This window comes from Camarhynchus parvulus, chromosome Z (genome assembly GCF_901933205.1).
Source record: "Camarhynchus parvulus chromosome Z, STF_HiC, whole genome shotgun sequence".
NCBI classification, from domain to species: domain Eukaryota; kingdom Metazoa; phylum Chordata; class Aves; order Passeriformes; family Thraupidae; genus Camarhynchus; species Camarhynchus parvulus.
The window spans coordinates 45,699,873-45,714,872 of NC_044601.1; the positions used below are offsets into that span (position 1 = coordinate 45,699,873).

General features: G+C 43.4%; 1 protein-coding gene across 1 annotated transcript; it reads right to left on the bottom strand.

Annotated features, from left to right (window-relative positions):
• Positions 1–920: 920 nt before the first annotated feature.
• Positions 921–14,129, bottom strand: ENC1 (ectodermal-neural cortex 1). The gene is made up of 3 exons (XM_030968878.1): positions 13,899–14,129; positions 7,471–9,284; positions 921–4,026 (listed from the first exon to the last, which is right to left on the bottom strand). Exon 2 carries the CDS (start codon positions 9,270–9,272, stop codon positions 7,503–7,505), a length of 1,770 nt encoding a protein of 589 aa, XP_030824738.1. The 5' UTR covers positions 9,273–9,284; positions 13,899–14,129; the 3' UTR covers positions 921–4,026; positions 7,471–7,502.
• Between the last annotated feature and the right edge of the window lie 871 nt (positions 14,130–15,000).

Consider the following 15,000-nt stretch of genomic DNA (forward strand, 5'->3'; position numbering starts at 1 on the left):
AAGGAAACCAACCCAGGTTATTGTCCAGCAAAGAGCTTGCAATAAGCACGGAAACTAATTTAACCTTACCTTGCTCTGTGGAAAGGCTGATTTCTTCTGTTATTCTTCATATTTGAAGATTCTCCAAGTGTCCCACTCCACCAGCCGAAACTGATGGCAAATATCTCAAACACAGCTTAAACAAGCCATGCCAAGGCCAGAAAGTCATTTAGTAGTATGGCCCAACTCTTTGGAGCAAAGAAAGACCACAAAGAAACCTGCGACTTTTCACAGGGCAGCTGCAGGAGTTTTAAAAGAGGTAATTTAGATGTCAGAAAACTTGCTACTTTATATCTGGACAGTGTTCAGCAACTCTTTCTGGCCAGACAGGTGCTAAGCCAATGTAGATAATCAACAGCATTAAAAAGGTATTTAAGCAAACAACCAACCAAACAAAAAAACCCACCCAAAACTAAGAATGTACACACAAAAATGTAAGTAAGATGAAAAGTTCAGAGTCAAAGAGTTTGACTATACATGTATATAGAACAATGGGAATGTTTTACGTGCAGCCAGGATTTTCTGACTTGAGAATAATTAGAAAGGATTCAAGATGCCTAATTCCACTTCCAAGTGGTATCAGGCACTAACTAAACCGTACTGCAAGCACTAACAAACTTGCATTTCCTGTTCTTAAATGTTTTGAGGCTCTCTGAGTTTTAACTGCTGAACTTTGAGATAGAGATCATAGTAAGAGCAGCAGTAGAGAACAAAGGGAAGGAAAGTGCAGCTGAAGCAGAAGCTTAAACCAAAGCATTTAATTGCATGCTGCTGATGTGCTTCTTTTAAGAGAACATAAAAAAGGGCATTATAAAGGATTCAAAGCATTTAGTGGCGAGGAAAGAGGGGAGGAACAGACAACACTTCAAATAAACATTCCATGGAGAGGAAATATCTAATAATTTATTGACCTTCAGTTTCACATTGTGAAAAAAAGTGAGTTTTACAAAATCTTAAGACATAGTAGCAAACAACATAGACAATTTTACTTCTTCACTTGCAGTTTTCTTTTAGCACATGAACCACATCTTCAGTGGCCAGGAATGGGAACATTATTCTGTTGTAATCACTCTTGTTCTGACGGTGTCAGACATATAGAAAAGGGGCTGCACAATTACACCAGAAGAGGAAGGCTGTCCTTTGTTACATGTTTCTACAGTAACCAGCCTGCAAAATAAGAGGCACCTTCCCATCTTATGCCAGGGGTTTTGTGTGCACTCTGCTGTGAACTGCTTCTATCTAAGTCTGGGGTGTTTCGCAGGGCTGAAATGGTCAAATAGTCAGCCAGGATTCCCACAACAATTCACAGAGCAAGAGCCTCGTGTAGTCCCTGCAGAGCCAGAGGCCCACCCTGACTTCAGTTTCCTTCAGCCTACACACAGGAATTAACTGAGGACTTGAAAGCAGACCACAAGTTTGGAAACAGCTGTAGAAAATTCATCCCACTTTTGGAAGCTGAATGGTGCTACAAAACAGATTTCATAAGCCAAACAGTCAGATGCAAGGCAGCTTCACCTCTGGACTCTGATCGGCTTGACAGAGAACACATATCTCAAAGCTACATGTCCTTATTCAAACACAGGGGCCCCTGGGGACCCAGTTCTTTATTTCCTGGTACCTTATGTAGTTGCTAGTGCCTGGGGAGAGGACATGCAAAACACAGGAAGTCTGATTTTATGGCTCCCTTCACTCCTTAGAGTGATCCACAAGATGAAAGGCCAACAAAAATTCACGGCTGTTTGCTTCAACATGGCAACCTGTGCAGGTACAGGGATATAGAAAGGAGACCTATCCTAATCTGTTTTCCTATTGCTAAAGGTTGTCTAAGTGGAGGCAAGGGTAGAGAGGCTGTGGGTTTAAATACTTTTTTAATCTACCACTTCAAGGAATCAGTTTCATCAGTGGAACTATAATTTTATCACATCTAGCTGGAACCCACCCTTTTAAAAACTGCAAATGACTGCTTATTAATCGATGTTCTCTTAGCATTCACAGAACTCCAAATACTTTATTTCTGAAATGTAAAGAGTCTACTCCAAACAGCAAATCAAACGTAAGGCAGCACAGAGAAACTTCCAGTGACCAATGTAAACACTTTCAGATGACAAAACTTTCACAAATACAGCTACATCACTTTCACACAGAGAAAGGCAAGCATCACAAATGTGACTATTTTTGTTTTGCATGCACACATGCAGCTGTTTACTTATACCACAGCACACATCAACCATGTTACTGAATGTGCCAGTTTAAGTGGGCTCCAGAAACATTTAAGAAAAAACACAATACAATACAAGCTTCATTACAGGATCTGGCAAAGAAAGTACCTGTGAAACACAAGCTTCTGAAATTCCTAAGAAAAAGAGTAGCTTCATCTCTGTCCAAAGACCAGAATAATAAGAAACTATTTTATTTAAAAATCAAAGTTTGGTTTCTCAGGATTATCTGAGGCTTCTGAGAAACCAAGAGATTAAAGACACACCTGGAAAACAAAAATAAAAAGCAGCAGAGTTTGAGGGCTTTTTTTTTTCTTTTTAAGATAAGAGGTTTGAAATTCATTTTCTATCCCCATAAGAATTTTTCTAGAGCACTTGGGTCTTTGACATCTGGCCACTCAGATGATCTGAAATCCAGATGGATGAGGCAATCAAGTCAGTGCAAAATTGCTGCTCTTTCTTCTTTTTTTTTTTTTTTTTAAGACTTCATCATTAACCTATGTTGAGGTTTTCTTTTCTGTTTTTATTCTTGAATCACCATTCTCCACTCCTTCAGGACAATGTGGCTATATTGTAGGTAACCCTCCTCCAACCCAATAAATAAATAAATAAGTTTGGACAATGACTTCATCTGGGCTTGGTATCCAGAAGCTCTTCCACAGTATTTGTGTTGCAATCAGGAAGCTGCACAAAGCGAGTGATGCAAGAGACTTTGGCTATTTCCAGGTTAGAAATTGAAAGGCATGACCAACAAATGAAATGTTGCAAGGACACCATCTACAAGACACACCACATGCAACCTGGGGAGCTGGTGGCCTGAGAAAGTGACCTCCATGGCTTCTTCCTTTAGTACACATGTAATTTTAAATCCTGTCTTGTAATCCTTCCATTTCCGACTAGGAAGCCACTCCTCCCTCCCATCTCCAAATGTTACCCAATAGTTTTCTTTCTTTGTGCAGCAGAGCAAGTCAGCAATCACAATATGTGCAAAACATACAATTCACACAAGCCCTTGCAACATGAAGACAATTGCAGGCATTGTTTCAGCATGCAAGCACTGAACAATAAATAACTATATCTACAACAAGTAACATAATAGGAAAGGGACAGACTGAATTATAAATACAGGGAAGAACAGGAACAATGAGCATTTTGGGGCTGTAATGTTTGTTCCCCACTGTTGAAAAACATTTCACCACTGGACTGGTCCTTATGAAGCAGAAGGTCACTTACTGCACACAGGACAATGCAACACAGGGTGTAACAGATGCTGTGGGCACTGCCCACAGGCAAGCACACTCCAGTCAGCAGAGTTCAGCAGCAATGCCGCTGTATCTTCATTCACAGCAGCATCTTGCTGTTTCAGACCTGGCCTGCTGCCCCTGCAGCTGGCGCTGGCACTTCAAACCACCACAAAGAGAGGTGACAACCATTTCAAATTTCACATAAAAACAGTGGGGTCCATGGAAATCAAGTGATGTGTGGTGCACAGCTAAGAGACGTTCTGTCTCTGTTTTTTTCATCTTTGAAGGACTGATTAACATGGGCATTAATCCACAATTACTAGCACAAGGTTTGTCCATTCATATTTAAACCACATGTTGAAGCACTGAAGACAGGGGTTTCTTCTCCCATTCCTTCATGTCTGGGTTGGATAATTTACAAGGTGCAGATGATTTTCTTCAAACGCAAGAAACGCTGAATTATTTTTCTTCATAAAAACTTCTCCAGATCTGAGGTTCCAATTATCTTCTCCAAATAATGGAGTAAACTAAAAGCATGAGAAGAGGTGGAGGGAAAGGAGAAATTATTTAAAAGGTTTTGCTGCAACAATATACCACAATGTTTTTTGTTAGATGTCAAAGAAAATCTAAAAGCTAGGCTTAGGATACAACCCAGCTGATGGGCTTCCCTGCCCACCCTGAACCTCAAGGTTCTTGTGCAATACCCAACTACTAATACATAAACGAGTCAAGAACATAATTATTTAGGGGCAGACTTTATTATTCTATTAACATTACTCTGCAAACAATCCTATTGACTGCAAAAAGACTGACTAATGTTTTGGGTATAAATTCAGTCACTTGAAACCTAAATCAAAGTGCCCTGATACACTTTAAAGTGGTAAGACTCTGTATCCTGCATACTTCCACATATTTATGTTCCCCCAAAATCTTAAAAAGTTTGTGGACTTGTTTTAAGCAAACAACCTTTTGTAACTTCTCTTTCACAAAAAAACACATGAACACTCAGTGTAGAGGTTTTTCTATACCTCAGTCAAAACCAACTGGGTTGGAGCAAAGCAGAAGGGAAGCTGAAGGTGTGTTGTCCCAATACCTCTATTCACCTAAACAAATTCTGAATTGAATTTACTCACAACAGAGAGGGCCACAGAATTCCCTTACTTAAAGTACATCTACTCTTAATTTAAGCAGAATTCTGCCTAATTTCTTTTTAAACAGCAATATACCATCCACCAATAAATCCATCCTAGAGTTCTTTATAAAATCAATTATTCAATGAGAAACTCAGCCTTTGGATGCTGAGATTGTGCTTTGCTTTTTCACTCTGAAGCTGTAACAAAATTCCAGCTTCCAAACCATCATCAGTTCATCACAATAATTCTGACAGCACTGCTACAATTTTAGAAGGCAAATCCTACTTCATTACAATGCAAATGAGCTCTAGTGCACTCACAGATCCTTTGAACACACCACATCTCTCTCAGGCTGTGATGTCTAAGAACAACAGAGAACATTCACAGGAAACAACCCAGCCTACATAACAGTCCATAGTGTTTTTGCAAGTGTGGGCTATTTTTTTTAATGTCTAAAAAAAGGGTCCACTCAGTGTTGATTAGTCTTTTCTAGGCATTCTTCAGTATAGCATGACATTCTTCCCATCAAAACAGACTATCAACATGGAAGTCAAAACAGTGTTTCTTGTCATGGGATGAACTTAAAAAAAAGCTATAAATAATTCCAAAACAGAGGGGAAAAAACCCAACCCAAAACTCCCAAGTTTGAGGAACAAGACAAAGTAGACTGAAGTCTTCCTGAAAGCTGTCAGACTGGGGCCACACAGCACCATGAAAACAGAGTAATCACAAGTAATTTCCTTTTTGGCCCTCCCACCCACTGACAAAGCAGCAGGAGTAAAAAGGAAAAAAAAACAACCCACTTACTGGATGAGCGCACAGCGCTGGAGAGATTTCAGACTACAGCTACATTCAGTTATCTTATGTGCTAGTTAAGCCAGATATCTTGTGTGTTAGTGAAGATAAAATAATGGCTTTTAACAAGATACTGCAGAGTAAGGAAAGCTTTTTGCACCGTTATATTCAGAGAACTCTTTCAAAATAAAACACTCCCTCATGCACTGTAAACTCCAGAACAATTAAGTGAGACTCAGAAGAGTAAGTCAATATTTTTCTTGGCACAGACCTGAGTCCGGGCATTCAATACTGCTGTTCTGATAACACTGAGAACTGCATAAAGTCAGTAATAATACAAATTAACTGAAGATATTGAGATGTAGTTCCCAGCTAGGAGGGAAGCTGACACACAGAAATAAGGGCTTCCATTTGCTGTTGGGGGGCAATTACGGTCAGTAACCAGGACCTGCTAAGTCTCTAGAGTTTAATCTGCTTTCCGAAGAAAATTCTGGAAAAACAAAGTAGAGAGAGGGCAGAGGGAAGAGTGTTTTCAAGGCAAACAATCACCTGAGAGCAGAGCATCATGGCACAACACTGCCCAATTTCACAGTAGATTTCAAAGCTGAGCTACTGCTTTGCATGGGCCCAACCTTGTATTCTTTACTCAATCAAAACTCCCAGTCAACTGAAAAACAACTACAGGAGTAACTGTCCGCCCTATCTACACTGCTTCAAAGACCTTTGGGGTTTGCATTTACTGCAAGAGTCAGGCAAATATCTACTGCTGCAAAAAATACCAAAAAGCCTTCCCAATGATATGTCCCAAACAGAAGAACCTAGAAGTCTTTACACACAACTTCTTCTTCCTATATTCTGGAGAACCTCTTCAGTCTGAACTTTTTGGTAACCCAGAGGCACATGAATAGCTTGTTTAATTACTGCAACTGTATTTATTTGCCTTTTTCTTATAACCTGCCTGTCTTCATGGGTACAATATACACTGCTCATATCCAAAAAGAAACTACCATTCACAGGGCATTGATTATTTAGGATCAAGGACATCACTATATTTATCAGTTACAGTTATTGGCAGTAACTGATTTTCTACTAAAGCCACAAGGACGAAATGGGGAATAAAAGCAACACAACACAAATGGGAGTCTACCAGGTTTGTTGCAAAATACATAGATTACGAGCAAAAATCTTCTCCCCTCCTCCCAAAAATAAGAAATGCACAACAACCCATCAAACAAGACTAAATTCAGACTTGCTTGTGAGAAGATACAATGCTGAAGTTGCATCTGGTAAGAACCTGGCCCATTATGTATAATTAAATTGTTTTGGAACAGTGTGTGATATAGACTAGTAATTATTTCAGGCTGCAATATTAATTACATATCTTCCTGACACTATACCTGGTTCAACATATATAAGCATAAGTATTTTAAAAAGTCTGCATTTTAAAGTGTCACAATGGAGAAAATCCAACCTTAGTCCATGAAGATGCAACCACACTGTCTAGCTGAGATTGAAAATTGGGCCTGAACTCCCTGTAAAACACCTATCATAAGACAGCTGCTTTCTTTAAAGGCTGTCTGCATGAAAATTCAGTGAATTCACTATCAGGCTTCAGCTCAGAATTTACTGTATCTTTTTTGCGTACTGCTACTGGATGCAGAGTGACCTAGTCTCAGTCATCAGACAAACAGCAGTGGAACCTCTGCTTAGCATGCATTTAGTACTTAAGAGCCAGAGTCAATTTAAAAAAGATTATCTGCATTTCCACACAAGTTGAAAATGTTATTTTTGCTCAGTCCTTTACATCTAAATCATAGAGGAAAAGGCCTTGTAAAGGCTAGTGCACGATATGTGGCAAACTGCTTCCAGGATCTGGGGTTGTCACAGATGCGGTGCCTGGCTTTCAACAGCCCATGAACATATGTGTCTCAGGTGATCCAGAGGTAAAACTGAATCAAACATACCCATCCCTCCTCAGAGTTGCTGCTGAAAAGTTTTTTGAAAAGCATTATTACAGTGAAATTCAAAGGTGTTATTTCTTACCTGATAACTTGTAATTGCCAACATATACACAATTAGGAGGGGAGGTGCTTCCATGTGCTGACAAATGCCGTGGGAATCAATGAATAGGGCACAGTTGTTATGCTGTTCCATGCATCTAACGTGGGATCGTAGCAGTCCAACGTCTTGCACCTCTGAATGCCAAAGTAGCCTCCAACCACATACAATTTGTTCCCAGATGCCACTGCATGGCAGCTCATTCGCCTCGCTGTCACATCTCCCACCTTAGTCCACTGGTATGCCTCACTGTTGAATTTATAAGCAGAGCATGCAGAGAATTCAGTATCTCCACCCATAATAAAAATCTGGTTTCCCAGAACAGCTGCAGCTGTGTAGCGCCAGGGCTGGGGGCAGGTGGCTGGTACAGTCCATCTGTTTTCACACTGATCATAGCACTGGACTTTGGGCAGCTTGTCATGGCTAACACTGGTACCACCAAAAGCAAACAGCTTCAGCTTCGCACTGACTACAGCTGCATTGCTTACTCCCTCTCGCAGTGGGGCAACCATGGTCCATTTGTTGGTCACTGGGTCATACTGTTCTACTTGCTTCAGGGATACTGAAGGGGAAGCTGGAAGGCAACCAGTTGCTGCAGTGTGCCCCCCTACTACATACAAACAGTGCTTAAGTTCGGCAGAGCCATGGCCAAACCTAGCCACCAGCATGGGAGCGGCCTTCGACCACTCCTCATGAAGGGTGTCATACACCCACACATCTTTGGAGACCCCATTTTCTGATCCTCGTCCCCCAGTGATATACACCTTGCAGCCAATGGCACAAGCACTGAACTCTTTCCGTGGGCTTGGAATGTCAGCCTTCGGAATGATCTCCTTTGCCTTCTGATCCACCAAATACAGCTTGTCACACATAAAGGTTTGGCCACCCAAAAGAAAAAGTGAATGGCCAGTTTTTCGGGGTCTGGCACACAAGCTGGTGACCACTCCATCATTCTGTAAGATCTTCAACTTGCATCTTATTGATTCTTCTACAATCTCCTTGCTTTTCCTTTGCTTGGTGATAAGTTCTTCCATGGCCACATTCTCCATAAGGTATATGGCTGGCAGAAGGGCCAGTCTCACTGTCTGCAGTAGCTCTGGCAGGTAACAGTGACGCTTACTCAGGTCATAGTTGACCCAGTTAATAGCCGATTCATATACCAGCCTTTCATCTTCAGTTTCTAACTCTTCACTGGAAAGGAGCTGCACTACCATGTCTTTTGGCAGCTGGAGGAAGTCTTCACTTTTACTGATACTCTGGAAGTTGCTAAGGCACATCCTCCAAGAGAGCTCATACAGCTTGGTACACTGATGAGCATCTGACAGCAGCAGCATACCAAGACAGTTGGTGGGATGAAGGTTTTTCTCCAAAAACTCTGCACAAGCATCCCGAATGTCCTGAAACTCCAGCATGTCACCAGCCTCCAGCAGTGACTCTGCATTTTCCTCATTGATGATAACTCTGGAGGAATATGCATAGTCCAGAAGAAGCTCCAGGACTTCTGGGTGAATAGAATTGTGAAAGTTGACTTCACTGTCCTGGCTCTCTTTCAGTCCTCCACTGAACATTGCTTCAAAATAGCGGCTACAAGCAGCTAGAACTGCTCTGTGGCAGGGGAACGACTTGTTTCCAGCATGGAGAAGTACATCTGTAAAGAGACGCTGCTGACGCAGAAGGTTTAGGTGAGTAAGGACACTATCAGCATAGGATGACTTGTGGAACAAGTATATGTTTATAGAGCCAGTACTGGCCCTGGACTTGCGATTTTCATGCATGCTGACCGACATTTTCTTTCACACCTATAAGCAAAGAAAAAATTCAAAATAAATAAAAGTCTAAACCATTTTTAGTTTTACATATCAAAAAATGTGCCTATTATTCACTACAGGATGGGGAAGAAAGAGCCTTAATTTACAGCTGAGTGGACAGAGAATTACATCTCCCTTTGGCATGCATTTATTTTTTTGTAAGCTGAGATTCATAAATGACATACTCTAAATTTGTTGCCCAAGAGCAGGTTTATCTTGGGAAACCTGATCTCCAACTTTCATAGCAATACAGTAAGCAAGTAAGTTGGAGAAAGAAAATGAACCTGGACTGATTTTCTCACCCTTCCCCAACCTAGACCAGCTGATTCATTACATACATACGCATGCACACGCTTGAAACATTCTCCCGTACTGAATCATAGCAGGAAGAGCTACCAGACAGAATACCTAAGGAATGTCAAAAGCTGCACAGAGAACAAAAACCTACTAATCCCATTAGGAAGCTTCCCTTTGGTATAGCGATTCCATATGCAACAACACAAAATGAAAAAAAAACCCAAACTTTAAAATAAAACTTTGGTATCATACAGTTAGACTTATGTAACTGTAAAAAAAAAATTATTAGTAAATTCTACAGATTCCACCTTTATTTCATAGAATTCAGTGTCTCTTTGTTATAGTGATTTAGCATATACATAGGCAGTGTCACAGAAAAACAAGTTTTGACCACCAGCTGAAGTCACTGAGACACTGCTTCTGAAGCCACCTGGAGCATCAGGTCCTTAGAGCTTAAGCCATTGTTCATTCTGAACTTCTGAAGAGGCATAAAACTATCCTATCCTATCCTGCCCTATTCCTAACAAGCAAAACCCTACTCAGATCCTGTTTAGAGGTGGATGTTACTGTTACATGCCATGATATGCAGGTCTATGTACAATTACAGCAAGTTTCCAGATCTAACTAAGAGTCAAGTCAGAATAGTAGGGGGTATAGGGTAAGGGAGTAATATCGACAGCGATATAAAGCTAATGGCCAGAAAGCCACAGTGCAAACAGTAGACGATGAAACATAAAGAACTCAGTGCAAGCTGTGGCTGTGACTGGTGCTGAAATAATCTCACTTCTCTCTCTTCAAACTCAGAGAAAACTCAGCAAAAGCCAAGAACCAAACTTGACTAATTACTAAGCTATTTGCATGTCCAGAGTACCTTTTACTGCACTTTCAAATAAAGAACTGGCCAAAAGGTCTACCTGGAAAGCATGCAATGTCCTAAGTCAGAGCACCTGGGGCCACTTGTGAAGGTTTTTAATGTGGATCTACTTTGCTCTCACATAGACATTTCCATATACTTGAACATCTTTAGGCAGTACTGAATTGCAGAATTTCATTCCCACACTTCATGCTTCAAGATAATACAAGAGCTTTACAAGCCTCAAAACCAGCATTTTTAATAGATGTCTTTTTCTTGATTCATATGACCAGAAACATTGAGAAACTCAAAACCACACACTTAATTTGGACAGCAGACTCCATTTCAGAACAAGCAATCTGTGTATATGGAACATGCAACACCTGCAAGTCTAACTGCAGCACAGACAGTACCATCCTCCACATTCTCTGTGCTAATATAATTGATTCACCATATTGAACAACAGCAAGTCTGTGTTACACCTTTCCCTTCAGTTACAGCAAAAAAAGCCCCTAAACCCAACTTAAAGAATAGAGAGACACCTTACTGTAAGACTACCACAGCCCACTTCCTTTAATAAGAAACACAATTTGCCCTATGAAATTTAACTGGAATTGAAAATAGCAAGCAACACTACCCAATATATGGTGCACAATCCAAAGTCCTCCAAGACAGAGAGGAGTCCTACACATCAGAGCTACAAGGCAGAGTATCTGTCTCACTCTACCTAAACAAAAGCTTAGTAAGGGATCATACCAATACTCCCTAGGCTAACCTATTAAATGCACTAAGCACAGAACAACTTAAGTCAGCTGGTATGTCTTCAAAACAGAAGCTCTTTTACAAGGAAAATTAAATGACCTTTAATGAAGTTGTATTGTCTGGCAAAAAAATAACCAGATGCCATTCAAGGATCTTAAGCACTAATCTCAGACTAAAATAACCCACTTAACCTATAGCCAAAAATAAGATACTGACCATTTACAAGTTGAAATCTCCTGGAACTGAAGGATTACAGAAAGGTCATGGCCTGGAATACTAGTATACAAGCAGTTTGATGACACAAATAAGTAGCTGAACACTTTACTGTCAAAGTTTTCAAACTTTTCCAGGCACTTTACTGTCTTAAATGCTGTTATGATGCAAGGCACAGTATTCACTGGATCTCTACAGGCAGGTTTTCCTCACACTGAGGACTTACTCTTTGAAGGTTCCTCACCAGGGAGCAGGATAGAAGCTAAACACCCCACTGATCAGAGACAACAGAACAACCAGTATCTGAACACGCTCACTGCTCCCCACACTCCATTCCAGTTAGCTGAATGTGAGTGCAGACATCACAGTCTAGGCATGTCAGGAACTCTATGAAAACACAGGTTCTCTTCTTTGCCCCCACATATTGGGAGAATTCAGAGTTTACTGAAAACTCTCTTTCATCATGCACACAGAGTTCAGGAACAGGGCAGGTAAAGTTCATATCAGAGGCTGCAGATGCAGGGATTGAGATCTTTCACCAGGCTCTGTACTCCCATGAGCAACGTTTGTTCAGCACCATTCAGAATGAGCCCATAACCACAACAAAATAGAGGCAAACATAAAAAAAACCACCCCGCAGTTATGCATACAGTGGAGGCTAGAGAACTACGGACCACATGCAGAGGGGAGGAACAGATCACTGTCTGTTACCCAAAGCCCACCCACAGCCATGGTAACAAATACCGCTGTAAAAAAAAAATCAAAAATTTGTATAAAAACCCCTCCCAAACAGCTACTGAATAAGGCACTCAGCATTTCACCCTACTATAACAGAAGCCTTAGTCTCTTGCTGAGAGGTAGAATTCACATATGCTGGTATTGAACCATTCCTGTAAGATTGCCTTTATCATCACAATGTCATCTATTGAGAGGAATTCAAAATATGCCAATTCACATTTAAGATAAGCTAACATATTTCCCCAAACAGAACAAAGATATATATCTATACACATCTTTTTCCTCCAGTGTGGTGTTGAGATGCATTTGCACATAGACTAGCTGAACAAACACCCTTAGAAGCAAGTACCATCATTCACTTAACAGGCAGTGTTTCTGTAAATTAGGTCAATCCAGAATCTTGGAAGAATACTAAAATGCAAAAATGACATATCCAATTTCTCTGCTTAGTGTTGGAAATCATGCATGCCTCAAATACTTCAGCAGAGGTAATTTACTGTCAGTGATCAAGTGTTCATCTTGAATAATATTAGCCAATTCCCTTCAGGCATTTCTTTCCTTAGAAATAGTATTTGTATGTAAAAGACAAGAAGTGGTCAGTAAATTACAGATATAGATTTTATCTAGGAACAGAGGTTGAACCAAGACTTTGATTTATAATTACACTTCAACAGGCTACTTGTCACAGCAGCCCAGTAGTAAACACTACTTTAAGACTAAACAACAGGCTCCTTGTCCTACTTAACAGTTCTATAGCATGCAGATCTCAGCCTAAATCAAAAGAAAAATTAAGTATTTTCAAATTACTAATACATCCCTGACGCACGCTCATTTAAATACGACTGTGTAATTACACACTGGTGGTTGCGTTTTTCTTTAGAATCAGTGAAACTGAAAGAGAGGAAATCTGCTAATTATCCCATCGATGTAACTAATACCGCTTTCCATTGCTAAATCTGCGCCGATGCTATCAGTGCGGCAGAGGCAAACCGTGACACTGCCTGAAGTCTTCAAACTCAGCGGCTGCCTAAGACCTGCAGCGAGACAGAAAGCAGAACACGCTGCCCCTGCTAGGAATGCACTACAGCTCACCACATGCTAACAAAGAAACGCAACTCTAAATCCCCCCAAGTTCGCCCCATCAAAACGCCTAAGTAACTACGTCTCTGAGAAGAAACTTAAAGAGGTTCTTCCCAGACTGATATAAAAACCATTGCGAGAAGCTAAAATGCATTTAGTTTGCTTTATAGAGCAATAACCACGTGCAAAAGTTTCTGTACCGGCACAGGGAGAGCAGCGCCGCAGCCAGCTCAGGGAGCAGCGAGGCGCTGGCTCATTCCCTGCCCTGCCTCACGCCCGCTGAAGGAGGGATGCTCCGGACCGCTCGGGGCCCCAGGCAGGAAGCTGAAGCCCAACAGGGACGCTAGCAGCCTCCGTAACAGGAGCCCACGCTTTCCAAGGGCAGCCGAGTACAGGAGATAGCAGACCACCGCGAATGCCTACTCACCAGTGCCCCGCTGGTACCTGGCGTTCCGGACAGGGCGCAGGAGGGCCAGCCTGCGCCTGTGCCGGGGACCAACAAGGCAGCCCGGCTCCAGCCGGAGAAGCACCGCCGGCAGCGCGGCGGCAGCTCTGCCCCCCAGCTCTGCCCCGCCGCTCTGCCCCCCAGCTCTGTCCCCCCAGCTGCCCTCCCGCCTCCCCTCCGTGCCGGGCGCTGCTCCGGGCCGGCGGCACCAACTTACAGCAGCGGCTCCCGGGCGAGCGCGGAGGTCCCTGGGCGACGCAGCGCCGCGCATGGGAGAGGAGCTGGGCTGTGCCGGTCCGGCGGTGCCGCGGAGACGCGGCGGGCGAGCAGCAGCGCCGGGCGGAGCTGGTGCCGGGGGCGGGAGGCGGGTCGCGGAAGGAGGGCGGGAGGTAGGGAAGAGGGACGGAAGAAAGGGAAAGAGCGGCTCCAGCTACTGCTGGCACGCCGACCGCAGCTCTGGCCCCGCGGCGGAGCGGAGAAGGGGTATATGGGCTGGGGGGGGCGGGGGGAGGCTTTATGCAAAGCCCGTGAGTGACAGGCAGGGGAGGGACGGCAGGACGAGGGCAGCGCTCTCGCAGTTGCTGTCCCGGCCAGCGCTACGGAAGGTGCAGTGGGCGTCTCGTATCGCCGCGGACGGGGCTGCAGGATGGTCTCTGCTTCCTGCCCTGCCCGCCTTGCTTCTCACGCCCCCGGGGCGGCGTGGGGCCCCCGCGGGGCCGGGCGGAGCAGCCGCTCGCTGTAGGAGCTCCTGCTCCGGGTGAACGAGGGGTGCACCCCGCCGCGCCGACACCGAAACAGCTGCGCGGGATGCGGAGAGCCGCGCGGCCGGGAGGGGTGCGGGGCCTCGTGGCGTGTCCCGTCGGGTGGCGAAGACCGAGCAGGGCAAGCGGGAAACTCCTGCTCGGCGCCCTGGGAGCGGTCGGGAGTGCGCGGAGGAGCCCGGACACCGCAGGCTCCGAGCCCGCCGCCGGGCGCTGCTCCTGCCGCGGGGCGGTGCCGCGGACCTACCGCGGGCCGTGCGCGCTCGGTAGGCCTTCGTGGAGCTGCCCTTTCATAGCTGCCCAGTGGAGTGGTCCCGCAGCACAAAGAGAAGCCTGGCTTTAATTATTTCCCCGTTAACCAAGTGTGTGAAAAACGCATTTGTGCAAAAGGCCGATTTCAACAATAAACATTTTCTAGACATAACAACAGTGTTTACATGATGGTATTGTGTGGTTCTGTACAAGAAAAACATAAGGTACTATGCTAAACTTTGCACATATTGTTAGCTTACTCTTTGCTAATATCACTTAAAGCAATGGTATTAGTCTAAAGAGGCT